The sequence below is a fragment of the Cydia fagiglandana genome, chromosome 21 (assembly GCF_963556715.1).
Source record: "Cydia fagiglandana chromosome 21, ilCydFagi1.1, whole genome shotgun sequence".
NCBI classification, from domain to species: domain Eukaryota; kingdom Metazoa; phylum Arthropoda; class Insecta; order Lepidoptera; family Tortricidae; genus Cydia; species Cydia fagiglandana.
In genome coordinates this window covers 15,104,189-15,131,892 of record NC_085952.1, presented here as the reverse complement: position 1 = coordinate 15,131,892, position 27,704 = coordinate 15,104,189, and the positions used below count along the sequence as shown (strand labels likewise).

The following is a 27,704-nucleotide window of genomic DNA, read 5'->3' as shown; positions in this document are numbered from 1 at the left end:
GACATGCGGCCGGTCTTCTCTTACTGCCCTGGTCAACGTGATTTCAAATAACATCGATGGCAACAATATCGCCACCACGATTATTCAAATCGGCGGAACGCGGATATGCAGCATATATAATCCTCCACGTAGCTGCTGGCATACTCCACGCCTTCCTTACTTGGAACACCCATCCCTTTACATTTGAGACTTGAATAGCCACCATACCGGCTGGGGATAAAGGAAATCTGACGCCAACGAGAAGGCGATCATGGACTGGGCAGATAGGAACAAAACAACACTGTTTTAGTCGTTTCTCACAAAGGCAAAGGAACTTTCAAATCAGCTCGATGGAGAAGTGAACCCGGACCTAGTCTTCACAACAAGAGCAATAGACGGTACCCCAGTGGCCGCCGAGCTGTACGCGCTAGCGGATTTTCCACACTCTCAACACAGCCTAGTATTAGTTGTCATAGGTCTGAAAAGGTCTGAGTCGTATCCTGCCTAACACCACATCGCGGAAGTTTGCTTATGCTGATGATGCCCTTGTGACACAAAAAGACAGCTTGAAAATTGAACTAAATATCCTGGAAAAGGACCTGGATCTATTAGATGACTATTTCTCTCAGTGGCGTTTGTGCCCCTGCCCTTCCAAGACCGAGGTGTTCTGCGTTCACCAGTGCAACAAACTAGCCAACACGGAGCTGATATTAAAATTCAGAGGCAATCTTCTCCGACACAACTTTCTTCCTAAATATCTCCGAAGCATCCTGGATTGAAGCCTTAACTTCAAGGACCATCAAAGCAGTCTATCTGCAAAACTGGGCAAATAGATATAACGTTGGAGACTAAAAAGCTGTTCATTTATACAATTAGTGCGTAGAGTCTGGCTAGCCAAAAATTGTTGACAGATATTTCGTTGTTGTATCACCAATTGTCTATGATTTAAAAAAAAAGGTACAAGTCAGTTGTCAATTTATGTCATTCATTCAAATTGTTTGCTGGATTTAAGGGGTTTATTTTAAATAATATTAATAATTTCTATACTGAGTGAGGTTCGCAAACTATTATTTAAACACGTAAATAATTACGACAATGTGCGAACTCGATGTGTAGCGTTGTATAACGAAAAACTGCAATGTTTACAACTCCTAACCAAATGTAAACAAATTATGAGGTTGGTGCTCTATAAATATTTTGATACTTTAAATACTAGTTCTAACATTTGCCTATTACTTTGATTAAGTACGTGAATTTATTAATGCCTGAATCTCAGAAACAGGACAAGTGTATAAAGAAACGGATAAACTAAAAGTTCTGAAATATATCTATAAAATCTAAATATTGGAACGTAAACATATGTGTTTGTCATTGACTGTACTTTAAATAGTGGTAGAAATTATGTGAGCTGACTTTGAGACCACGTAAACGTTTATTAAACTTATTTCCTTAGGTACCTTACTTGTCAAAAATATTGTCTAGTATCAAACCTATAATTCCTACTACACAAAGTGTGACCAGCCCGAGATTTTTTGAATTTCCCGCCAATAACTTAGGTAAAATTTCAGTAGCCAGACTCTATAATGTATTGTTTTTTTATTTTGCTCTTCAAAATAATGAAACTATGTTTACAAAAGTGTAAAATCGAAAAACTCGAAAAAGCCGGTTTTATTAAAGTAAAAACCCGGTTTTGACAATTGGCTGTAAACCCGGTTTTTCCGGTTTTTTCGATTTCGGTGAAACCGGGTTTGTGACGCCTACTCGTGCGTCTGTCTATACGTCTGTCACAGCCAATTTGCTCCAAAACTATTGGACAAATTAAGTTGAAATTTGGTACACATATGGAAGTCTGCTACCCAAAGACGGACATGTAATATAAACAAATGAATTTTAAGTATAGGGGGCTATTTTAAGGGGAATATGAGAAAATTAGAAAACCAAGTTTTGCAAACCATATCGTGTTACATATTAAAAGGGCTTATTTTGAGGATCTCAAATATATATTTTTTTATAATTTTATATAAAACAGTTTAGAAATTATTTAAGAAAATAGGCAAAAAATGACCGCCCATCTCCGATAATATAGGGTCTAAAATTTTGAAAAAAAAAAAATACACAACCTTCTACCTCTAGATGACAGGAAAACCTATTAGAAATCTAGAGTCAAGCGTGAGCCGGACTTAAGAAAGAAAACGCGGTTGGGCTGTTTTAAGGTAAAACGACCAGGCGGGTTACAAATAGCGTGCTAAAGAAACCTCAATTTAAAAACTTCTATGGACGACGAACATCGCAATTTATACTACCAGATCTCATAAATAAACTCCCACTTGAATGGAAGTCAGAAATGTCACCAAATAATATTACAAACTATCTTAAAACAGCAATATTGAATCAGCTGTAAGGAAATTGGTTGTAGAATTAGTACTTTAGCATAAGAATTATAGCTTCCATAATAATCAAATTTCATCAAAATCGATTCAGTGGTTAGAGCGTGATGACTTGACATACATACAGACCGACAGACAGATTAACTTACAAAATATTGAAATCATTGGTAGGATTATTAACTATACGTAATAAGATAATTAAAAACTTAGTCAAACATATTTGGAGCATCCTGTACTCGGGCGAGTGCAGGCTGGTCGGCAGAACAATAGGATAAGGAAAAAATGATATTTATTTAGCGCTCAGTGCAGTGGGGTCGGTTGTTGTAATTTAAATGATAGATTATATTGAGCATGTTATGAATATGTAAGTAGTTTCTTAAGTTGTTGTTAAAAGATATTTTATTGTTGTATAAAATCTACCGCGGATGGAGTATCGAGACAAACCTTACTGGTTTAACGATACTTTTGTATAAAAAAAAAAAAATAAATAAAAAAAAAAAAGGACACAGCCGTAATGGTTTACGTGAAACTAGCTGTGGACAGCTTTTTCGAAAGCCGATGGCCGAGCTACGCGTAGGGCCGTAGGCCCAAGCATCCCTCAGAGGCTTTTTAAAACGCACGGCCGAAGGCCGAGTTGCGGGAGGTTAGTGCTCAAACACAGAACAATTATAGTTCAATTGTCTGAATGCGAAGGTCGAAAGCCCTGAAGGCCCGGAGCCTCCGACAAGTGCATGCTCCCCTGAAAGGAGATTGTCGATTTTGTTCTATCTTTTGCTAAGGGGTCATCCATTAATTACATTACACGTTTAGGGGGAGGGAGGGGTCAAGAAAATGTGACATATTGTGACATGGGGGAGGGAGGAGACACAAACTTTGTGACGTCACTTTAACTTCATCAGTAACCGAAAATTTATTAAAATTATTTTATTCGCTGTACATTTAAATAACAAGTTTTTAAAACGATAATCGTTTTTATTCGTTTAATTTTCTTTCCTTCGCAGTGTTGGGTTATAAAATTACTAATATTTCATCATCTCAGCCATAAGACGTCCACTGCTGAACATAGGCCTCCCCCTTGGACCTCCATACGTGCCGGTTGGAAGCGACCCGCATCCAGCGTCTTCCGGCGACCTTAACAAGATCGTCTGTCCATCTTGTGGGTGGACGTCCTACGCTGCGCTTGCTAGTCCGTGGTCTCCACTCGAGCACTTTTCGACCCCATCGGCCATCTTCTCTGCGTGCAATGTGGCCTGCCCATTGCCACTTCAGCTTGCTAATCCGGTGGGCTATGTCGGTGACTTTAGTTCGTCTACGGATCTCCTCATTTCTGATTCGATCACGTAGAGAAACTCCGAGCATAGCCCTCTCCATAGCTCGTTGAGCGACTTTGAGTTTTGAGATGAGGCCGATAGTGAAAGACCACGTTTCGGAGCCGTAAGTCATCATTTCTAATATTTATATCGTCAAAAATATTTTGATAAAATATTTATAATACTTAGGTGCTTACTTAATTCGATTTGGCGATTTCGTAGAAAAAATGTGACGTCACACTAGGGGGAGGGGTTTGCCAAATGTGACCAAGTTTTTTTTTTTTATTATTATTATGAATGGCCTTACTCATGGCCACAGACTAGCCGAGGCGTAGACGTGGCCTACGATGGAGCGAGCTCGCCCAGAAGGTGCCTGTTCACTCTTGATTTGAAGGTTGCCGGGTTATAAGAACACGGAAATATAGACGCCGGCAAGGAATTCCATTCCTTGGCAGTGCGCATAAGGAAAGTAGAAGCAAAGCGCTTCGTGCGAATTGGTGGAATATCTACCAAGTAAGGATGGAAACCGGCCGTGCGTCTGAAATGTGACAAGGAGGGGGGGAGGGGTCAAAAAACCTAGAAATTCGTGTGACGTAATTAATGGATGACCCCTAAGCGATTGGGCCCAATACCTATACATTACTGGTAAAACGCGTAAGAAGTCTGCAACTAAGCGTGAGCAGGTCTTGATAATAAGAATTGTGGATAAGCTCTGTCAGGGCCACAACCGCAATTGTTTACGTGAAACGTGGTGCGGACAGCTAGTGCGAAGGTTGATGGCCAAGCTCTGCGTTGGGCCGAAGGCCTGACGCATCCGAGAGAGGTGCACCTCCACGCAAGGTCGAAGCATGACTTTTAGGAGGTTAGTGCTCAAACAGAACAAATAATTGGTTTAAGTACGAGTAGCTAAGTGAGAAGGCTGAACTGCCGTATATCGCGACCATCGAATTTCGCAAATTGCGGGGATTTTTCTATTACACCAATGAAACCGTAGGTAATTAGAGTGACAGAGAGAAATGCCAGCAATTTGCGAACTTCGAGCTTCGATTTCCGCGGTTATAGCCCTGTTATCTTGAATTAACAGAGATACACCTAACAATGAAAAAAAAAATGTAGGCACTATGCTTAACATAATACTTGAACAAAAAAAATGGGTAACTAACTATCCTAAGATAGCCAGCTGTGTGTGGACAAATTGAATAAACAGTTGAATGTACTTAAGAACTTCGCTTTGCTCGCTCGTTCAAAAATGTGTGCAGTACGGAACCCTTGGGACGTGAGTTCGACTCGCACTTGACCGGTTTTTATTTTGATTTGATATGTCATATTATATTAAATTACAGCCCACTGTGTCTTGTTACTTTTGACCCACAACGTGTTACTTTCTGCACGCCAACGGGGTGATTCGTAACAAAAAAGGATTTTTTAAAAACAAAATACACAATTATAATGTTAGTCAAGACGTTAATGTACAGATCATGCACTGACGTTATATATGATACATTAAACTCATCAAAATAATAAGGGTTAACCAGAAACTAAGGTCAAAGTACAAAGTGTTACGTTTCTCCCCGCTCTACCCTACGCATCCAAAATTACTGTCCACCTATGTTCATCACTATATGTATTTTTTGCAAATAAATATATGGTTATCTTTATCAATAAATTAAGTCCTGGCAGGGTGGAACTTTCATTTTGGCGGATTCTTTCTCTCTGCATCTGACTGTACCTATAGCTGTTACGGCAATTTTTTGGTAAACTTACGGTTATATGTTCAGACTCTGAATCTCTATAGTAATTTAAGACGAAAATATTTAAAATATATGGACATACCTCTGGTCCTTGAACTACGTCCAAAGAGAGGTATGGGAATGGGAACTGAGAATGACATCTCGCTTCGTGTGGTAGGGCACAGCACAGCGGATGTCATTCCAGATCTAGAGCAGAGCTCAACCTTACAGAAATCTGCAGCCAAATAACACTAGCACTAGACTCTACTCATAGTGTCCTTCCTGCCGGTGAGTATGGTTGCCAGTTATCAACGAGGGGTGCGGAGTGTTAGACTCGGCAACGCGCATGGAGTTGCAGGCGTCCAAAGGCTACGAAGATTGCTTATCATCAGACGGGCCGGGCCGTATGCTTGTTTGTTAGCGACGAGGTATAAAAAATAAAATTAAATATGCACAGAATATCATTGAATTAAAAACTTTGTTTTATTTTATAGTAAATTAGTATAACACTCGATACACAGGCAATCACAATCCAGGCCGCAGCGATTTTGGGCTGTAAGCCTCGTAGGCCAGTAGGTATATATCGGCCTCACAAGCCTCAAAAACTCGCTAGGACTGAGTCTAGACCGTACCTAGCCGTTTATTTATTCTTGATTTCATGAAGGTTTGCAGAACAGTACGTAACCGCATTATACATCTATCTTAGACGGACCTCACAGCAACAAAACAGGTTTAGCACTGCACGATTTTCAAGTAGTACACGAAATATTTACATAATGTTCCGTATTAATAGGTAATATTTGAAGATCAAAAGTTCTGTAACATAAATACAAGATCACAACATTGTCTTCACAGTTCATTGACGTTGACGTACAAAAGTACGTCAAATAGGTATGCAATATTAATACCAGCATAATGAAAATTAATTCCAATCAGTAACTATGAGTCTTCAAACTTTTTTCATTCTAAGCCGGGTTTCAAGGAGCAAATTACTTAAATGATATTGGAATCGTATTGTTTTAAGATAGTTTACTGCCTTTTTCAACCATTATGCCCCAACAAATCAAATCTAAGATGAGACTCGAGCTCCATCTGATGATAATTATTTACCCTGTTTTTTTAAATAGTATTTGTCTACTGGTATACTTTTTCGTATATGTATATGATTTAATGTCGAAATAAATGCCAAAATCAACTGTCATTTTAATTAAATTTGCGATACGTGTGCTTTGATCCGAGCCCAGCGGGCATCTGATCAAAGAAGTTGCGTGCACGGAACCGCTGATATCATATTTTCGAACTTATTTATTGAATGTGAAATTAAAAAAAAAAGTAATCCTGGTAGTCGCTCAAGCATACAATTGCGCGTTATTAGAAGCAGTTTTCATATTTTTATCTTTTGTGCACAAATTGTTACGAATCTTGAAAGTCCGTTTTAGACCTATGTTCGTGATCGTTTTCTATCGAGCAAAAGTCAAAAACTTAGGATTCTAATCACTCTAATCAGTAGAAAAAGCCCTCAAGTTTGCTAATTGAATGTATGGCAGCTGTATCGTGATCCAAAAAAGAGCTACGGCTTTTAAAAAACTCCGTTTTCTGAACTCACTGCACCTTAATATAACCTATTAACTTTCGGTATAGTAAGGTACTTGCGCCTAATAAGGCCCACTTTTAATTTTATTTTTTATTTTTTTCATTTTTAGGGTTCCGTACCCAAAGGGTAAAACGGGACCCTATTACTAAGACTTCGCTATCCGTCCGTCCGTCCGTCTGTCCGTCTGTCTGTCACCAGGCTGTATCTCACGAACCGTGATAGCTAGACAGTTGACATTTTCACAGATGATGTATTTCTGTTGCCGCTATAACAACAAATACTAAAAACAGAATAAAATAAAGATTTAAGTGGGGCTCCCATACAGCAAACGTGATTTTTGACCAAAGTTAAGCAACGTCGGGCGTGGTCAGTACTTGGATGGGTGACCGTTTTCTTTTTGCATTTTTTTCCGTTTTTTTTTTGCTTTATGGTACGGAACCCTTCGTGCGCGAGACCGACTCGCACTTGCCCGGTTTTTTTTTATATGAACTTGCAATTTTGTCTATGATACTAACCAAACATGGGCGAGAAATCTAAACTCATTTACACATTTATAAAAGTATGAAATTGAGCAAGCTTTAAAACTGGGCCTTATTAGATGCAAGTACCTTATACATATTAGACTTATTTCACATTTTTTAGTAAGTAACTGTCATCCATTAGTTAATTGGCATTATATCAAACACAAGAAAGCTCCGACATCCATCACTCAGCAATTCAGCAAGATGTTATCAAGTCTTCACAAAAACGGTTTAGCGCTTCAGTAACTGATAACGGCAACAAGATGAGATGTTATCTTTAGAGTTGGCGCAGTGAAAGGCCAAAAGCTTTGGAGGAAGAATGCCTTAAATAGCTTAAGCTGCGCCACTGACAATTTGTGAATGGAACTAGAAACTACAAACAGTACAAACGAACGAAATAGGACCGTAACTGGAAAGACAGTAAAACTAAATAAATATCAATCCATTTTTAGTCACTGTTCAGACGTTTTGCCCCGATGACCATCCATTCGTCTGATGGCTTTATGAAACGTGCGTTGCCATTAAGTACATACGATCTCGGATTCTACTCGTTGATCTAAGCACTAAGGAATCTACATTTTATTTTCACCCGAAAAATAGTCAACATTTTGTCACTTCCACGTCGGCACTGACTGTTATCTTCAATAAGGGTTCTTACTACCATTCAATATCCAGAGAGTACAGATTGCATCTAACGCGTGATGGCATCTGCCTTTCTATTTTTTGGCGTATAGAATAATTTCAGTCGGCAACAGGAGTGATGGATGGAGTCTAATGTTACGTGGAAGCTTAGAAAGCTCATGATTACATAGTGTCATGTTATGAAATTAGGAGATAGATTGGCCTGACTGAACTTAACTTTAAACTAATTATTATTGTTTGTCTAATCAAGTAATCATAAAACGAGGATTGTCGAGTGAAAAATGCAGTATTTTGAAGAGAAGACAAAGTGAAGTTGAATATTCCCAGTTTGTAGAAGTTGTAGTAAGTAATAAAATTCTTTCAAATAGTACACCTAAAAGTTTTTTGTCAAATGTCGATTAAAACAGGAGTGTTATTTACTTTGTTTATTGTTTTTTTGACATCTCGAGACCGATGATATCAGAGGTCCCCGAGATCGCCGGTGACATCACCGTATTTATATATAAGTGTCCTGAAGGTCAATTGTGTTTTGTTATTAAACTTGTCATTCTTTATTAATAAAGAACGGAATCGTAATAAATAAATAGCAAACCTTTGTTCAAATTTGTCTCTTTCGAGAAGACGAAAAGAGAAGAGAGAAATGAAAAGGGACAAATTATTATTAATGACAATTTGATATTCGAAAATATAGTAGCATTCTGTATCAACATTATTCGAATAAAGTTAATATCATTGCCATTGCTACAAGCTTTTGTATTTAAAAACGATCTGGATCGATAGACAATTTATTTTATCATTATTTTTTAAATTTGGGCATATAGATACATTGTCGTCGGTCTCAAGTTCACCAGCCCCCTTTTTTATTCTAACAGCTAGAAACTTTCAAAACCGCAACTAGCCTAGCCTAGCAGTTAGCCAGTTAAGTAAAGTAATACATACAATATTTAATATAGACTACAGACCTTTGCGTGTTCGCGCTTTCCATCAATTTGCACGAGCCCTGGTGGTCAGGGAAAGCAGACCGGCGGTAATTGCCACGAGTGGTGCCAATCATACCGGTAATTCCTGGCTCATTTACAATTATACAGTTTCTGAACTTAAAACATTTCGTGAGTGAAGTGGGTTCTTTGATCGAAACAACCGAGAAGACGTGGTCATATAAGGCGCTTTAGAAAATAATATATATTTTCAAGCTGTTCAGTTTTTAAAAATAACAACTGCCTAACTTAATAATCATATTACTTTTTAGGAGAATGGTGTAGAGACACAGTATCCAATTACCAAGAATTGGACGTTGTTGACACAAGTGTTACCGAATGTGATGCAGATTGTGAAACAAATGTCTTTCGTGGAATTTCTCAAGTTCAAGTCAAGAACTGTTGTTACTTACCGCATGAATTTGCACTAACGCCATTACGTCACTCGCTCACTCGGCGAAACATTGGCATTAACATGTACAAGAAACTATGTAAAGTAGCTATCAATTCGATGGTAGTACTTAAATAACAATAGCCCGATCATGTGTTGTGACAAAGTGCTAATCACACACATGGCACGGTAGAGGTGATGTCACCGGGGGCCGAGGGAACGAGAATTCGCTCATCCTGTATGACTTTGATATAGGTCAAGGTTTGAGCTATTTAAACACGAAATCCTTTAGATTCGTTGAAAGCTAAGTTTTCCTGCCTCGTACTATTATTTAAACTTCCTCTTGTATTTTAATTTTTGGAGATGATTTCTAACAAAAGAAGCATTCTAGGTGTACTATTTGTGAGCCATTTTTTGCGTAAAACGTTTACAAAAATCCAGTAAATAATTAAGTCTTCTATCATATTTTCACCGTGTTTTATAATTGTTTTAAGATAATATAAGGCACTATAAAAGCGGGTGTAATTTACGTACGACCTTGAGAATTAATGCAACGCCCAGCTCAGGCGTCTCGAGCGCTTGTATAATGATAATGCAAATTGACGCGTTAATGACTGTTGACGCGGACCGGAATGCGCACTTTACAATCTCCACGTATATTGGTCTTCGTGACAGATTATAACGCGTGTAGGCCGTAACTAGAATCCTTTGAGACGGGAATATAAACAATTTGTCTTAGTCATTGCTAGAGAAAGCAACTTGATTGACGGCACAATCTGTCCTAGGCTAGCTGGATGACAAATGACTCGCGACGCTGACCCGGGCCCGTTACTAACAGGTGATATGCTTTTTGCCTCGCATCCATCATCATTACAGCTAGTTTCTCTATTCCGTACAAAGCTAAGCTTTCGACCGCGCGCACAACAAACATTAAACCCCCTTTCTTAATACAACACAGACGCTGCACTCTCTTATTTTGAATCGTGTGTTTCGCAAGTAGCTTGTCAGTTTAAATTGCATTAAACATTGTGTCGGCGTGATGTAAAGTGAAAATCGATAGGCGTTGCACAAGGGAGAAAGTTCGGGCCATTACACTTTGTACTAATTTGTTAAGTTACTGAGATAACATGTTAATTGTTCGTGCTTTTAAAAGGGTCACGACTGTGCGCAGTATATTGCGTATATTTTCTCTATTATAAGCGTATCTTTGGCATCGGTGGTTAATTAACTAGATTTATTACTTGGTATTAGAAACCTAGACGCAGGCTGAGCATTCCGCTCAGCTCGACCGCAGCCTGCTGGAGAAACTTCAATGGGCTGCAGAAATGGCGTTATTGCAAATGCTTTCATGGAATTTTACTAACGAGCTTTCTTGTCCGCTATGCAATTTTTATTTGTTAATTACTTCCTGTGAAATGGCGAATAGATTAGTTGCGGTGTTTGTAATTTTTATACCGAAAGTCGTATCCCACATAATATTTTCTCGTTGAGAATGCCTGAGTATGGTTAACACATTAACACCTCACGTAGTCGATAAGAGGCAGCAATCGGCGAGCTGGTGCTGCTATTCACATCCCTTACCAAGCAAATACCTCTAAAAAGTCAGTCCATGCATAAATATTCTCCTAGTAGGCAGAATGGTCATACGTTTTGAGGTCTATATATGCTGGTTGATCAGTGGTAAGTGTAAGGAATGGCGAGTCGTGCGCCTACGCTCGGTAATGGCTGTGATTAGGGATGAGCCATTATGCCACTTTATGTCATTACTGCACAAATAGCATTCACACTATCTAGCGTGTTGGGGTAAACAAGTTTGTCGATTACTTTCTTGTTGGAAGCAATCACGGGGACTGTTTTACTAACGGTTCTATTTTTAGAATGCGTTCTTTATCATAGTTGGAGGTGTAGATGATGAAGGGCCTTACTTTCTCTCTTTGGCCCTATTATATGTAATGGCCTCCTTGAGTTTGTATGTCATGACTGTTAATCTTAAAAAAATTACCTTGTAACATCAACATTAATTATTTATCAAAACTCTCCATGAATGTTCTGAAATTCACAGATCAAAAAAAATAATGCAGGCGAAATATGACAGATGAAAAAACTAATGAAGATAAACAAAATCAGCTCTAAGGACAGTATTCTACGAAGCCATAAAAATTAAAATTGGCGGTTTGATTAAATTCATAAACACGACTCATGGTATTAATCCTAAAACTTCTAACACGTGAGTGGCTATAATTAAGGAATACGTAATTCATTTACCCTTGCACGAGTAATATTGTGAAATAGGAGGCCTCGTTAGCAAAGTAGAATGGCGCATTGAAGCGGGTCATCCCCGGGGACTCGACGTTGCGACACCGGCTTTGGGGACCATATAGTTATTTCGACATTTAGTTGAAGGTTTATTCTAATCACTGGGATGAGTCAGTTTTGTCTAGGTATGTATATGTCATCCATATTCCAGTCTTGGCAACTATCAAGCTTTGTTACGTAGCAATGTTTTGTATTTCCTCGTCCGTTTATATTTAAATTCAAGTAAGAGTAAGAGTGTTTGGTCAGCACAGAGGTTGAAGTCTCCGATAGTTGTTATAAGTAGGTCTCCATAATCACATTGATTGTTTCAAGAACTCGTTTTACCTACACTCGTGTAAGACAATATAGTGTTATTACATCCTTGAAAGCAGTTTTATCATTCATTATGGTCTCTTTGATATAAATACCCGTACGATTGCGCGATCGTGCCGTCAGTGACATATTATTCCAAATCGGACGTCGTCTGTGTACATAATCAACATCTATTTTGTAGTCGTTTAACTTGTTGTTCTCGTATTCCCTTTGGTGCGTGAGAATAACTCCTCAGGCTAGTGTATTGTGATCTTGACAGCCTTAATAAGTATGCGTTATCATTACCAAGATATGTCTCAGAAACTTAAGCGGCTCGTAGAATCGATGGCCGCGATGGCAGAAAGCTTTTTGAATGAAGACCGCGAACTAAGAGGACACAGCCACAGCGGAAATGCCACTAGACTGCCTGTCCTTCCAGCCAGCAGAAAAATGCCCCCAACAAGGTGGTTTGACGAATTTTTGCATGAGAGCAGCACACGTAGACCAGTAATCCTTATTGGAGAGGCTAATAGGCGTCTACTACAAGGCTGCAACCGAGTTTCCGACGGTCCACGGTCTGTGTAGTTGCTGCCTAAGAGGCTTTATGTCGGACTTTGGACGTCTTACGGCTCTCCTCGCTTGTTCTTAGTAACCGGTTGGAATGACAACTGATGTGACCGTATTGGCAATATGGTGAGTCACGCGCCAACGCTTGGAATTGTAATCGTAATGACGACATTAGCATTATCACATGTGTACCGTTACATAATGTATGTTTTTGCTACTCGATACCATCCCAATCGTAAAAGGCGATACGACGCCGATAAGTAATTGACAGGCGTTAGTTAGTGAGTCAGCCTCCTGAAGATTATCGTCCTAAATACCAAGCCCCAGACAAGATTGTCGTTTAAAAAATGTTGCGATTCAAAGCTCTTGAATTCTGTGATTTTGTATTATTGAGCGGCGTTCGTTGAGAGAGAAATCTCCTCGCCTGGCAAATTACCGCAGTCTGTCTAGATTATTAATAGTTACCTATCCCGTGTTAGATAATGCACGTAATTGCACGATCTCGGTTTCGACACAGCCGAGTAATATGATGTGCGGCAAAAACTGTAATGATGAATGGCGATTACACGCCGCGGAAATTTCTTGCCTTCGCAGAATCCAGAAAAACGTATAACAAGCGTGACGGAATCCAGCGACTCTTACATCATTTCTTCGACGCCTCGTATCGGTAAAATAGACATTGAAAAATTGACATTCCAGGAACATTACTGACTATTATTTGGTCTTGTTATTTAAACTTTTATGATTATTGTTCGTTTAAGAATTTTAGAATTTGCTAGTCACCTTCCACGCCAACTCTCTGACGCTATCCTCATGTATGTAAATGAAACACCTCTAAATCTATTTACTGCAACTGTAACAGGTTAAAGACAAGGATTTTTTCTTGTAGCTTGGAATCATCAACTTTTCCTTGATCCGGTATTTGCTCAATAACATTATTTCGTGATGGTATGGCTGGCAGCATCTTCTGTATAATCTGTGATGTGATCCTTACATATTTTTATGAAGTCTCTATTTTACGTATATATAGCATATCATTATCAATTACCCCGCCCCCTTATATTGTGGTAAAAACCCCAGTATTACGATCCAAAACGACTATAATATATTGTTTTTTTTTAAAGGATGATCATTCATGTACTCTAACATGATCTTCCTTTAAAAAAATAAGTAAGTCGTTGTACGCGTAATCGTAATGTAATATATATACCGTTCGACACAATCAGTATCAACTAGATCCTGCTCCGCCTGTTTTACTGCTAAATGATAATTCGCAGTACGTAGTAACAGTTAAGTAAACTTTTTATTAATCATCTCATCTTGTCTCATCAGCAGTCTTGAGTATCGACCGCACAGGCACGCGGGGAAAGGCAAGCGAACAAACGAGATATTTATTCAGAACTGACTGTGGATTGATATATACGATCGAGAGTGTTATTTGCAATAATTTGTTTTCACTAATTATTCGGTAACAACAATATAACTACGGACAGTTAGAGCTGAATTTCTCTGACTTTAAACTGTTAATGTTAATAAGAATGTTAAGTACCTCTCTTACATATATTCTGAGAGAACTGTAACTGTCACGAGCTTTTACAGTTTTGTAAAAGTACCCAACACTGTTGCCATCCATTTAAGACTCATTGACATTCTCTTTTGTTATTGATCATAAATTTTTCCACTCAAAAAGTAACGAAAGTAATGAAAATAAAATTCAGCTTCCAGTGCATCAAATTCTTCCACATTTGGTCACAGAAACAGTGTGCAAATCTAATTCTATTACTTAATTTTATTTGCATCTGTTACTCCGTCCACTTTATAAATAGTCGCCATCGAAACTTACAATAGTAAACCAGCATAGTGCTTAGCATCATTGTCTTTACAATCGTCAATTGTTCTTATATCCATTTAAATATTACATAAGTAGTTAAGTAGTTTTTGCTCGCTGTCAGTCACCTGTTATTTTGTTGTCGAGTTTTTTGCTCCGCCATCTCTGTGAGTCACTCACGCAACTCATAGACGATTTTTTGCGATGTTTTTGTTTGAGTTCGTTTATAATTTTGTAGTGTGACTGGCCGATTGTATTTCCTCATTTAGAAACTCCGGGAACTATTCAAGCTTTATTATAGTGAATTGTAGGTCGGTCTACATGTGCGCGTACAAAGGGGTCTTTTATTTGAGCATGATTTTATAATAAACTGGGTTGGTTCGTTGGCGAAGTTTGAAATATATTCAAGCTACGTATGTCGTTTTTCAATTGCTGAACGAACGCAAGCTAGCGTTCGTCTCACGCTACCGAAGGCCTACCGTGAACATTTGAATTTGAAGATTATCTATCTTCCTCCATCCCCTGTATTCCCACTTTGCTTTTTGTTTTGAAGGGTTAGAATTGGAGTTCACGAATATCGATGTTTGAAGTTCACGGTAAACCATCAGTATGACAATGCGTAGAGAGATTAATAGAGAGAGGTCTCTTCCGATGGGTGATGTGTATGTGGGGACCGAACACTGATGAGATGAGAGTTGGAAGTGGCGTTCTCGTAGAACTGTACGGAAGCTCCACACTAATTGTCTGCTTGCAATATGGGATACGATACGTTAAAATAGCGCCAGCTGATGCTCTAGCGCGATGTTAGAATGACAGTTGACGGAACCAACACCATATTTGTCTCTGATTACTCACCTTGCGGTCCCACTTATAGTGGCTGACTGGCCACCTGATGTGCAATGAGCTACGGGAACACAGAACCTGTCCTACATTCCAGCTGCACTGCGGATTCCTGAAATGGAGCATCGGCGTTACTCGGAACTCCAAGTTTGATATTTGTTTGACTTATGGTTGACGTCTGAAGGTAAACAATTGCGAAATTCCAGAGCAATTATCGACGCTGGTTAAAATTAAGTCTACTTTGACTACTCGATGGATTGTGTTTCATTACCGGTTATTGTCAGATATCAGTATGAATTGTTTTATTATCCAATCATTCATGGCCTTTAACCCTTTAACGTCCTTCCCAAGTAACATTTTAGTCCTATAATTTTAGTTTTTATCGCTAAAAGTTTGTAAAGACGTCGTATTAAGGTTTCAGAGGTGACCACTTGTTGTATAAAAGCGTTTGGCAACACCTTTTTGCTCTATAGGCTTATACAGCTAATGTATTCTATAAGCAATTGATGTAAAGGTTTACTTCACCATTTTATAGAGCCGTTATAGGCGTGTACTATAATAGCGTCAAATATAACCACTATAGAGCAATATTACTGTATAATAGTATTTGGAATCACTTATATGCAACTAATTTGCGCTAATAAGGTTCTCTGCAAGCAACTATAGTTTTAGTGTTTTAACAGTGACAAAAACCCAACTATACAACGATTTTACGATATAGAGGCTTTAGAGATCACTGCTATAGTACATAATACTTTAGTAGTTTGCGCTATTAAGGTTCCCTGCAAGCCGCTATAGTTTTATGTTTTAACAGTGACAAAAACCCAACTATACAACGATTTTAGGATAAAGTGGCTTTAGAGATCACTGCTATAGTACATAATTCTTTAGTAGCTTGCGCTATTAAGGTTCCCTGGAAGCCGCTATAGTTTTGTGTTTTAACAGTGACAAAAACCCAACTATACAACGATTTTAGGATATAGTGGCTTTAGAGATCACTGCTATAGTACACAATACTTTAGTAGTTTGTGCTATTAAGGTTCCCTGCTAGCCGCTATAGTTTTGTGTTTTTACAGTGACATAAACCCAACTATACAACGATTTTAGGATATAGTGGCTTTAGAGATCACTGCTATAGTACATAATACTTTAGTAGTTTGCGCTATTAAGGTTCCCTGCAAGCCGCTATAGTTTTGTGTTTTGACAGTGACAAAAACCCAACTATACAACGATTTTAGGATAGGTATCGTGGCTTTAGAGATCACTGCTATAGTACATAATAATTTAGTAGTTTGCGCTATTAAGGTTCCCTGCTAGCCGCTATAGTTTTGTCTTTTAACAGTGACAAAACCACAAATATACAACGATTTCAGGATATAGTAGCTTTAGAGATCACTGCTATAATACATAATACTTTAGTAGTCATATAAACCCTATTATAGAACTGTTTTGCTCTATAGTAGCGTTTTTAGGACATATTTATAGCGTTAAAAAGCGCTTTAGTAGTTTTCAAATCCCTATTATATATCATCGCTGTAAACGTCACAATGACTATTTTATATCACAAAACTGTTGTATAGTGGTTTTGTTTTTTTCTTTTAAAAGACAACAGCGTTATAGCTGAGTTTTTATGTCTTTTATAAACCGAGTTAGATACATAAAGGTAGAAAACGACTACTTGTAAATGATAAAATTTAATCTGTAATGGCTACTTATATCTTGCTTATATAAGTTCAGGCCTAAGCCACATAATGTGGTCCCGTACAAAATATTTTAATATTAATGAATTGATAAAAAATACCCCAGTGATATTAGTGATTGTAGTTCAGATTTAGCATCAATGATTTAATACAAGCATATGATCGTGGCGGTTTAGATATTTATTATTATTAAAAAGAAAACAACAGTAATTAACTACATCTAAATTTAAAAAAAATCATATGTCTTTCTAAAGAGTTTGTAAGTGTAACTGGGTCACAGCAAAATTCTTTTGGAACCCTAATTTTAATCATGATGGCGGTGAATATTTCGTCGTAAGTTCTATAGTTAGCCTATAAAAGCGTCGGATTTACTTCTTGGCTGCATAGTAGTAACTATGGTGAATATCATAATATTTTATTAAATTATTTTATTAAAAACATAAATAAATCAACGGGGCATTTAAAATTCCTTATTAACCTTATACTATTCTAACGGTAAAACTTCCGTCCCATATACTTTTTGCACTAAGGACCGAATTATTCGACATCTAAATAACGCATATTAAATATAAAGTGTTTACTTATCACCATTTTACTTAGTATCGTTTTTGTGAAGTAAACACACAACAAAACCACTCACAATAGTTGATGGAAAACTTGGTAGCAAATTGCGTTGTAAAGGAACTATGAATTCTGCAATACTATTAAAAAGCACTATAATAGAATTTCAAATACTACTATAGTATGAAACAAGCACTATAATGGAATCTCTAATGCTACTATAGTATAAATTAACACTATAATGGCGTTACTGACAACAAATTAGCACAAGAGTCATCATTATATCACTTTTATAGACCTAATACGTCACGACTGACACTGCTACAGGTCTACTATATCACTAAATGGCACATAAGATGCGCCATTTCGGCTTTATTTATACTTTATTTATACAACCTTCTTAGGTCTTTTATAGGACCTTAGGTGGTATTTAGGAAACGTTCTATTGGCCACTATAGTACCACAAATTGTTACTTGTGTTAGTATCAATACAAAAGATTAGTGCATAAACCCGATAACAATTAATTGCAATTAGCCCACATTGTATTTGTATTTGTATTTATTTATTTGCTGAATATGGGTTTACAAAGGTGTACAATAACATATTAATTAGTTCAACCATACCCTGCTTGGTGTAGCATGCAAAATTTAAAGTATAGTCGCACTAACATAAAATTATAACATAAAAAATATTAGAAATAACATGTCAGATTAATTATTAACATTAGAAAAGTCATGCAATTCATTATTTACAATTTCAAATTCCTATTTCTATTCCATTTCATAATCAAAGTATTCATGTATGGAATAAAAACACATGTCATTAAGCCATAAAAATAATTTCTTTTTAAACTTGTTGATTGGAAGGTCTTTTATGTCAGCTGGCAACCTATTAAATATTTTTATACACATATAAAATGAACTTCTAGCTGTTTGTTTGAGGCAGGTTTTTGGCAAAAATAGTAGATTGCGCTGTCTAGATATACGGTCATTGTAACTTATCATATCACAGTTTTTTTTAAAATGAGTTTCATTGAGGCGAACAAAAAGAGCCATTTCATATATGTACAAGGATGGTAGTGATAACAATTTATTCTTTTGCATTACTGGCTTACAGGATTCCATTTGTTTCATTTTGAAGATGGCTCTTATACATCTTTTTTGCATTATGAACGCCCTTTGCACATCAAATGAGTTACCCCATACTATTATACCATATCTGAGTGTAGACATAATGTAGCTGTGATATGCCAGTAATGCTGATTCTCGAGATACTGTTTGTCTGACTTTCCTCAAAGGGAATATAAATTTATTTATTTTACTACAAACACCATCAACATGCTCATTAAAGGTTAAATGTTCATCCAAATCTATACCAAGAAATTTGAAGCTTTTATTTTCGCTGACAGAATCACCTAAGCAAGTTATATTTAGCTTCAAACTTTGACGCTTACTAGTTCTAAATTGCATATACCTAGTTTTGCTTACATTTATTGATAGGTTATTAATTTCCAGCCAGTTGACTAATGCATTCAGAGTTCTATTAATGTCACTTTCAAATGTTTGCATATCAGTACATGGTATTACTACGGAAGTGTCGTCTGCAAATAGTACGGTAGGAAAATCTACGGCTTTAGGCAAATCATTTATGTAAAATGAAAACAGTAATGGGCCCAAGACACTGCCCTGTGGCACGCCAAAGTAATTTTCTCTGCAGTTAGATTTGTAGGTGTTTAAAGACTTGCCTTCCCTCCTAACAATTTCTGTATATTGCGTTCTTTGACTTAAGTATGACTCTATCCAGCGAAGCACATTTCCTCGCACTCCATAGTGTTCAAGTTTTGTCAAGAGTCTCTGATGAGCAACCAAGTCAAATGCCCTTGTCATGTCCAAAAAAAGGACTACGACTGGCTGTCCTTTATCCACACATTGTATGACATCCTTGAGTAGAGCAAAAGTTGCAGTAGCTGTAGACCTACTAGCTCTAAAGCCATGCTGCTGGTCTGAAAAAATCTCATATTTATCGGCAAAATTGACAAGTCTAGAATGCATAAGTTTTTCAAACAGTTTCGATAGGACAGGTATTAGTGAAATAGGTCTATAATTGGCTACATTATTTTTTGGTCCTTTTTTGTGGAGCGGTTTAACTATGGACTTTTTGAGCCTTTCAGGAAATGTTCCTTCCGCAAGAGAAAGATTGAAGACATACGATAGAGGTACACATATTGATTCGGCACAAGCCTTTAGTATTTTGGAATTTATTTCATCATATCCAGTTGATGCAGTGTTTTTTAATTTCTTAATAGTTTCTAGAATCTCTTTTGGAGTAGTGGGATTGCAAAACATACTCTGAGACAATCGATCAAAATTTTGTAGCGGTGATCCATAATTTGGATGGAACTTGTTGGATACATCAATGAAATAATTGTTAATCAATTCTGCAATATCTTTAGGCTTAGATGTAATACCATTATCACTTACTATATTGTGTATGTAGCTTGGTTGCCGCAATTTACCCACCCTATCATTAATTATATCCCAAGTCGCGCGACACGCATTTCTAGCATTAAATATATAGTTATAATTGCTTCTCTTTTGAGCTTTATGTATAACAGACTGTAACACTTTTGAGTATATTTTATACTTAGACTTAAGCTGTATATTTTTGCTTTTACATGCTTGTAAGTATAATGCGCGCTTACGTTTACAACAGAGCCTTAGACCATTCATCTCCAACAGGCTGTTTGATGACAAGATTTTATTTTGACACGTCCAATTGACAATAAAAGGCGTTTATTAGATTCAATCCGCGCCCAATTGACCGCAGATTGGAGTCAACTTGTCAACTCGTCAGCCCAAAGTCAAATTAATTGATTTCGTTCGGAGCCGAGTCATCATGTGCATTCAGAGGCGTGAGGTTGCAGATAGAGCTTTTGATTTTTAAAGAACCTCTAAATTAACCTTTATCAAAAAGAAAGGGTTCAAAAAAGACTGCAATCATATTATGGTATTCATCAGCGGTACAACTTCTTCAAATGTCGTTTTTTGAGAGTGCACGAGTTATTATGAAAAATCTATAGTACATATATATTATGTAGATAGGTACCTACATAATATATATGTACTATAGATTTTTGACTATAGTGGTCAATACTATACATAGTAGGTATAATATCTCGATTTCATCAGGATCCCATATCCCATTAACCAATCCTATCCTGATGACAATGGAACCAACTGTGTAGTATACATATACAAATAGCCTTTCAATATTTCAAATAAAAAATATTTTTCCAAATGGTCACAGCCATTTTCAAGACATCCGGGAACGTGCATAACAAAAACAACACGAATTGAGAATGAGAACACCCTCTTCCGATATCTTATAGTCGGTTAATAAAGTTAAGTGCACTGGATAAAGTTATGTTTTAGTTAAATTCCCCTTCTTAATTAAAACAGTATTGGCTTAAAGTTTATTGAATCCTCAGGATTATGAGACTATTTCCACTTACAGCATAAACCATTACAATAAATTACACAATTAAAGAATACTTTAAATAAACTTGTCAGTTAAATATTCTCCCCCGTTTAAAAAACTGTCTGTCGTAAAGATAACTAAAGAATCCCGGAAGACCCCAACAGTTATATTTATAAAAACAAACACGTCAAAGGAGTTTATACCTTATCTAAATAGTTATAAGACTTCTCATAGATATCAGATTAAGGTTACACATGCGTTTTACTAATCGCATAGCACGTGCTTCGCTGCATCTGCTTTCAATGTTCAATCAATAGTCAGTGTTAAGGTTCGAAATCACTCAGCAGGTAACGTAGCTCGTGCTAAGCGCATCTGCTTCCAATCTGAATCTTCCAAGCAGTAAGGTCGGGAATCGCAGAGCGGGTGATTTTGGCTCGTGCTACACGATCAACGCCATGTGAATATGTACATAGGGTCGAGTTTCCCGTGCGGTGCAACCGAACAGATGTTTGACATGACGTGTGCCCAGATGCGCTCTGAGCTGGTATCGGAGCAATCCGAGCGAACGTCCCGTGCATGAGTCTCATCTGTTACGATTAATTTGAAACTATGCACTTATATTTGACTAGCATGTACGAAGAGCACTTGAATAATAGAAGTTTGCTTTTCAATTTTACCGATATCTTGGCTTAGTTGTATGGAAGACATAAATTGTGTGATACCGTACATTGTGTCCGATTACTTCAAAATGAATTAGGTGCTCATTCATAGGTTCAAGTTAATTTGGTCCTCAATTCTTAAGTTTTCAAATGTTTATTGAAAAATAAACCCTAAAGGGTTCAACAGAGATGTTATGTTAGTGAATTCTGTTACTTGTGGGACTGTTATCTCGATCGTTTTAAGCACGTTTTAAGCTCTCCCATATATCTGCGACTGTACCATCGTCCACGATATTAATTGACACACAATTTGAAAACTTCACTGCAAAAGACGTAAGGTCCATCTATGGTCAACTAAAAGAGTTGCTGTCACTTAGTATAGCGAGTTTTACTATGCTCGTTAAAAAGTGTATTTTAAAAAGCGTGACGAATCAGCAGTGACCTAAAAACAATAATAAACACTGACCTTGGTTTTATGGCGGTCGTAAAGTTCCGGCATGTTACTATTACTAGGTATAATATATATTTTATTTTCTATATGTTTGATATGTTACCTACCTACTGCTTTATCGACAACTTTATGAAACGGTACTCGTCACTATTAAAATTTGATCCCTATATTACAAACAAACGTTCGTATTCGAAGGTATATCAAATGATATTTGCCAATGTTTTTAATTACCTCCGGCAGTGATATTTTGGCCTTGCCATTTGCCATATATAATGGTCGTGGAGGGTATGCACTATACAGTTACGTAGGTTCTTTAAGGCACAGATTATCTAAACCCATGATTATTTAAGTTTACTTCTTGTTTATTGCTTCTATAGTACCCTAACCTAACACAATACGTAAAAAATATTGCGAAGATATAACCACCGATAGTCAATTAACAATGTTGTTTTCAGTACAATTTTATACGCGGGCACTCGGCGACGTGATTATCCATTCAATTCTACGCCACCTTGTCTTTTACGATTGAGCGGACCTGACCTGTGTTTACCGCGCGACCCCACCACCTCGCCAATTGACCCCAACACGTTGACTCTAATTTATTGTGCAACCAATTACCGGCGCAGCTGATGTGCTATCACCGCTTAGCGACTGCAGGCGAGTGAGGCGAGCGTTGGAGTCCGTTGGGGCATGTTCCCGGTACGTCTATTAGTAAAAGATTAAAACAGGAAATTTCCTGGATCTTCATATAAATTGCTTGTCGTAAATTGCAAACTCATCGAGCTTAATTCAAACCTTGAATGGCGTCACGCTAATGCTCTTTCCCTTTTTGTATCTCCCTTGATCCCCTTGAAAGTTACTTGAGTAAAATCCCACGGATGCAACTACTAACGGTTCCTCATTTATGTACTCGTACAAATTTGCCGACGGCATCAGCATTCTCAGTCGGTCGCGAAATGAACACACAACCCGCGAGCGTACATCCGTCAAAAACATACAAATCGGTGACCAACGTAAATATATGCCATTTAGAAAAAAGGCATGCATATTTAAGCGAAATGGCTGGATGGCGCGACACCTCGGGATCGAGTGCGTGACGCGGCGGTCACATGTTTCGCCTGTTATTGGTTTTATTGCCGCCGAAATGATTCGGCCGTCTGGCCGGAGTGCTAAATTTGTGGAAGCGAATCGCGTGATTCGCGCTACCTTGAACTTCGTAAATTAACGTCACATCACAGTCAACTGAAATAATATCTTACAATAAGCGCGCAAAAATATTCGCTCTCATACCATGCCTATACAAATCTAATGAATAAATATAACTAACTCTACATTCGAATTTGATCAATTTTGATGAATTTAATGAATTCGGTATTGTTGTTGTTTGGTCTATAATTGTAAGTTCCTTTCTTTTGTTTGTTAGTAATGTTTCGTTACATTGTTGCAGGCAAGGTGGTGTGCGGCGCGTGCGGCGGCAAGTGCAGCGGCGAGGTGCTGCGCGTGTCGGACAAGTACTTCCACACGGCCTGCTTCACCTGCCGCGCGTGCTCCGCCTCGCTCGCCAAGGGGGGCTTCTTCTGCAAGGACGGACACTACTACTGCCCGCAGGTTTACTTTTAACGTGTTATACTTTTATACTTTTAGCATACTTTAGCCATAGTTTATGCAATTTAGTCTTGAATGATGCTACCGACTGGGACTGTCTAAGGGATAACGGCAACTTGTTCTACAACTGCACAGCGCCCACTGTGAAGGACCTGGAGTATGACCGAGCCTTGTTACACGGTATAGTGGTTATGTTTTGAAGAAACGCGTCTAGATCTTCCGGTCCATATGGAGAAGCTGCTTCGCGATTGTACCAGAAGCACGACGAGGCTTATTATATTAATTAACCGTATATTGTGTGTTGCAGGATTATCAGCGCGCGTTCGGCACGAGGTGTGCAGCGTGCGGACAGTACGTGGAAGGCGAGGTCGTGTCGGCGCTCGGCAACACCTACCATCAGAAATGCTTCACGTGTGCGAGATGCAAGTGAGTACCGTTTATTTTCAATAAACATATCGGATTTTTGTCGGCTCAGGGTATGAACTGCTCTTTTAAGATCTTTGTACATATGATTCGAGGAAGTGTTTTTTATTCGGCACGGTTTTTTCAGGTATTTTTTAATGATCAACCGAACACCTGGCGGATTGTAGAATTTCGGGAGCGCTCCTTCTGAATGTTATCTATAGAATGTCAGTTATGTAGGAAGTCGTGGTGTTCCAGACGCGCGTTCCCATCGGGCGAGAAGGTGACGTACACGGGCGCGGAGGTGGTGTGTTCCTCGTGCGTGGCGGCGCCGCTGCAGCGGCAGACGGCGCGCGCGGCCGCCTCGCCCTCCCCCTCCCCCGCGCCCGCGCCCCCCACGCGCGCGCGCGCCGACACGGCGCCGCGCCAGCCGCGCCCCGCCTCCGCCGACCGCGTCGACCGCGCCGACCTGCGCGCCGACCCCGACCGCCTCCGAGACCAGAATGGTGAACTAGAGAGATATGGTCCGCACTCTCATCCATCTGCACCCGTCTCGATCAAACATCCGTTTAAACGGTTTAATCCCATTTAAACTATAATCGAAAACCGTATTAAATCAGTTAATTAAATATCTAGTTTCTTTAACGGGCTGCACTTTATGAAACATTACTTTGATCAAATCGGGCAGTACTCGTATTTTGTTTTTGAATACATAATTACGATGAATAAAATTTAAAATTGTGGTTCATTTTAGGTACAATGTACGAAAAAAAATACCATTTTTAATTTTAGACAATTCTCATTTGTTTAGAACGGATGTATGATCGGGATTTATTTTATGTTTAATCGCTAACTATGTCATAATGCATTCTCCATTCGTGTGAAATCATTGCCTAACTGCACTATCACTGTCAATAACTGCCTGCAATACATCGCTCTTTATACTAAGCGTCCTGCCTTCCACTGAGAGAAACAACAAATTATGTTCAGATAAATACTGACTTCACCTAAGAAAATGCTTTGTATGAAATCCGATCTACGATATTTCATTTCAAAAATCTAGTCATCTAATGACGGCCTGTTAAATAAAACATCGTATTCGTATATTTTTGATGAGGCCAATCAAGGTGGTGGACAGGCTCGCACTAAGTTTACTGATGCGGTTAACCCTTCCATCGTCGAGATAACTGTTGTATCGTCATGTTTGTTGCAGAATGTGCGGGCTGCGGCCAGGAGTTGTCTGAAGGACAGGCGTTGGTGGCGTTAGACAGGTACACGAGCAAACCCTTATTACTGCTGATGTGTCATCGAAAAATTTACGAAATTGCCAAATTTCCAAATAGAATCATCTCGGAAGCTTCTCAATTTGTATGGATCGAATATTTCTCTTCTAAAAAGTAAACTATCTTTATTTTTAATATTTTTTTCCTCAAGTTTCCGAGAACCATTGCAACTTTTTGGACAACTTGCACGTTAAATTTGAACTCAATTCGATTGTGACGATACTATATCCTTGCTTAAGTCGATCTGTGTAAGACTATCCCCAAACTAATACATTTATTATTAACAGATAATATGTTGTGTGACTTGACAGACAATGGCACACTTGGTGCTTCTCGTGCGGCGCGTGCGGCTGCGTGCTGCAGGGCGAGTACATGGGCCGCGGCGGCACGCCGTACTGCGAGCGCGACTACCAGCGTTTGTTCGGCGTGCGCTGCGCGTACTGCAACCGGTACATCGCGGGCAAGGTGAACTTACTATTGGAACTTTACATTAACCACTCAGATTCATAAACGCGCTACATCTATGGTCTTTATCTATCATTTTGACTTATGTATTTGTAAGAGAGGGATAAAACATAATTTAATTAAATCAGGCCCTTAAGGTTTTATGAATAAGGGGGCTAGACTATATCCTGTAGTAATTTAAACTCAAAACCATTCTTTCAACAATAAACTTCGGCATTGTGTGGTGTACATAACTGGCGCAGTCAGTAGGATATGAACCTACATATAATGGAGTATAACGCGATTAAAATTGTTTGTAATATCGTGGAAATTTTCTAAGATCACATATGTGATAGTTATAAATTGACCCTTATTAACATGAAGCTAAGACCTACCGTTTAACTGATAGCCTTAACATAATAAGATTCATTAGGAGGAAGTTGTAAAACAATTCAATTTGTTGAAGTGGAAGTGACTCCACAGGATCGAAGCGTTTTGCTTTTGTTGAAAGCATGATTACTTGGAACAAACCACATGTAATCATTGGAAACATCGTACAACTCCCCAGTTTGCTATTCGAACTAAATCGTTTGTAAGATATTCAAACATGGTAATGATGCAGGTGCTGCAAGCGGGCGAGAACCACCACTTCCACCCGACGTGCGCGCGCTGCTCCAAGTGCGGCGACCCCTTCGGGGACGGCGAGGAGATGTTCCTCCAGGTAACATATAACAGGGCACACATTATCATACATAGTTGAAACTTTAGATATGGCCCTACTTTTGTCGGAACTTTAATTAAAATAGAGATACTTTCGTTCTTTGAATAGATGATATTCAAGGCAAGAAAGTTACACGCGAGCGTATTTTTGAAATTTTATGTAGATCGACTAAGGTTACATTATTTTTAAATTGGAAACCATTCAGTCAATTTAAAAGCCATGCTTGCGGTTTTTAATGGACATTTATTTATACAAAATACAATCCATAACCTTCTTGTAGGACTCTCAGTCCTACAATTTACTGTACATATTTTATTATTTTGAACATTTATTGAATAACTAACTTTGGGTATTAACGTACCCTACATTTATCTCCTCATGTATTCATAAGAACATTTGACAGGGCGCAGCAATTTGGCACCCTCGGTGCGGCCCCGCGCCTCGCGACCCCGCAGACCCCGACCACGACCCCGAACGGGCTTCTTCCGAGCTACAGGTACACACACACACACACACACACACACACACACACACACACGTGACAGTTTAATACAAACTACACTCATATAATATGGTAGACGGTGCGGATAAATCGCCACCATTCCTAGCTAAAATTGAATAACGATAATGTAAAAATTCTTTCGCGTTATTTGTAACAATTGTAACCAAAATAATATCGGAAACGATAAAAAAAGAGGTAAGCCAAACATATGGTAACACTATAAAGATTTTATCTCAACACAGTCTATCATTCACATTTGTTAAATCTTCAATATTCCAATTCAATTATCTAAGGCCTCTCTGTGTGGACAGATCCATCATGAAGATATGATCACGTATTGATTATTTCATCAATGCACTAGAGTTTTTTTGACTTGTTACACTTTTTTATTTATTTAATTAATTTTCAATCGCATAAAACGTTAATTAAAAAGCCATGAAATTCTGCATTTTTGTCAAATAACTTGTAGAGGCATTTTAAAGAACGTTTCTACTCTGAAAGAATTTTGTTAGTTTCGTAGCTCAT

At 38.2% G+C, this 27,704-nt stretch overlaps 1 protein-coding gene across 1 annotated transcript in view; it reads left to right on the top strand.

Annotated features, from left to right (window-relative positions):
* Positions 1-27,704, top strand: part of LOC134675258 (actin-binding LIM protein 3) — a 115,207-nt gene that overhangs the window by 63,042 nt on the left and 24,461 nt on the right. Inside the window, exons 2-8 of the mRNA XM_063533477.1 lie at positions 23,670-23,830; positions 24,135-24,253; positions 24,488-24,735; positions 25,443-25,500; positions 25,824-25,977; positions 26,579-26,677; positions 27,081-27,173. Coding sequence (XP_063389547.1) covers positions 23,670-23,830; positions 24,135-24,253; positions 24,488-24,735; positions 25,443-25,500; positions 25,824-25,977; positions 26,579-26,677; positions 27,081-27,173 — 932 coding nt within the window. The remainder of the gene's footprint in view (positions 1-23,669; positions 23,831-24,134; positions 24,254-24,487; positions 24,736-25,442; positions 25,501-25,823; positions 25,978-26,578; positions 26,678-27,080; positions 27,174-27,704) is intronic.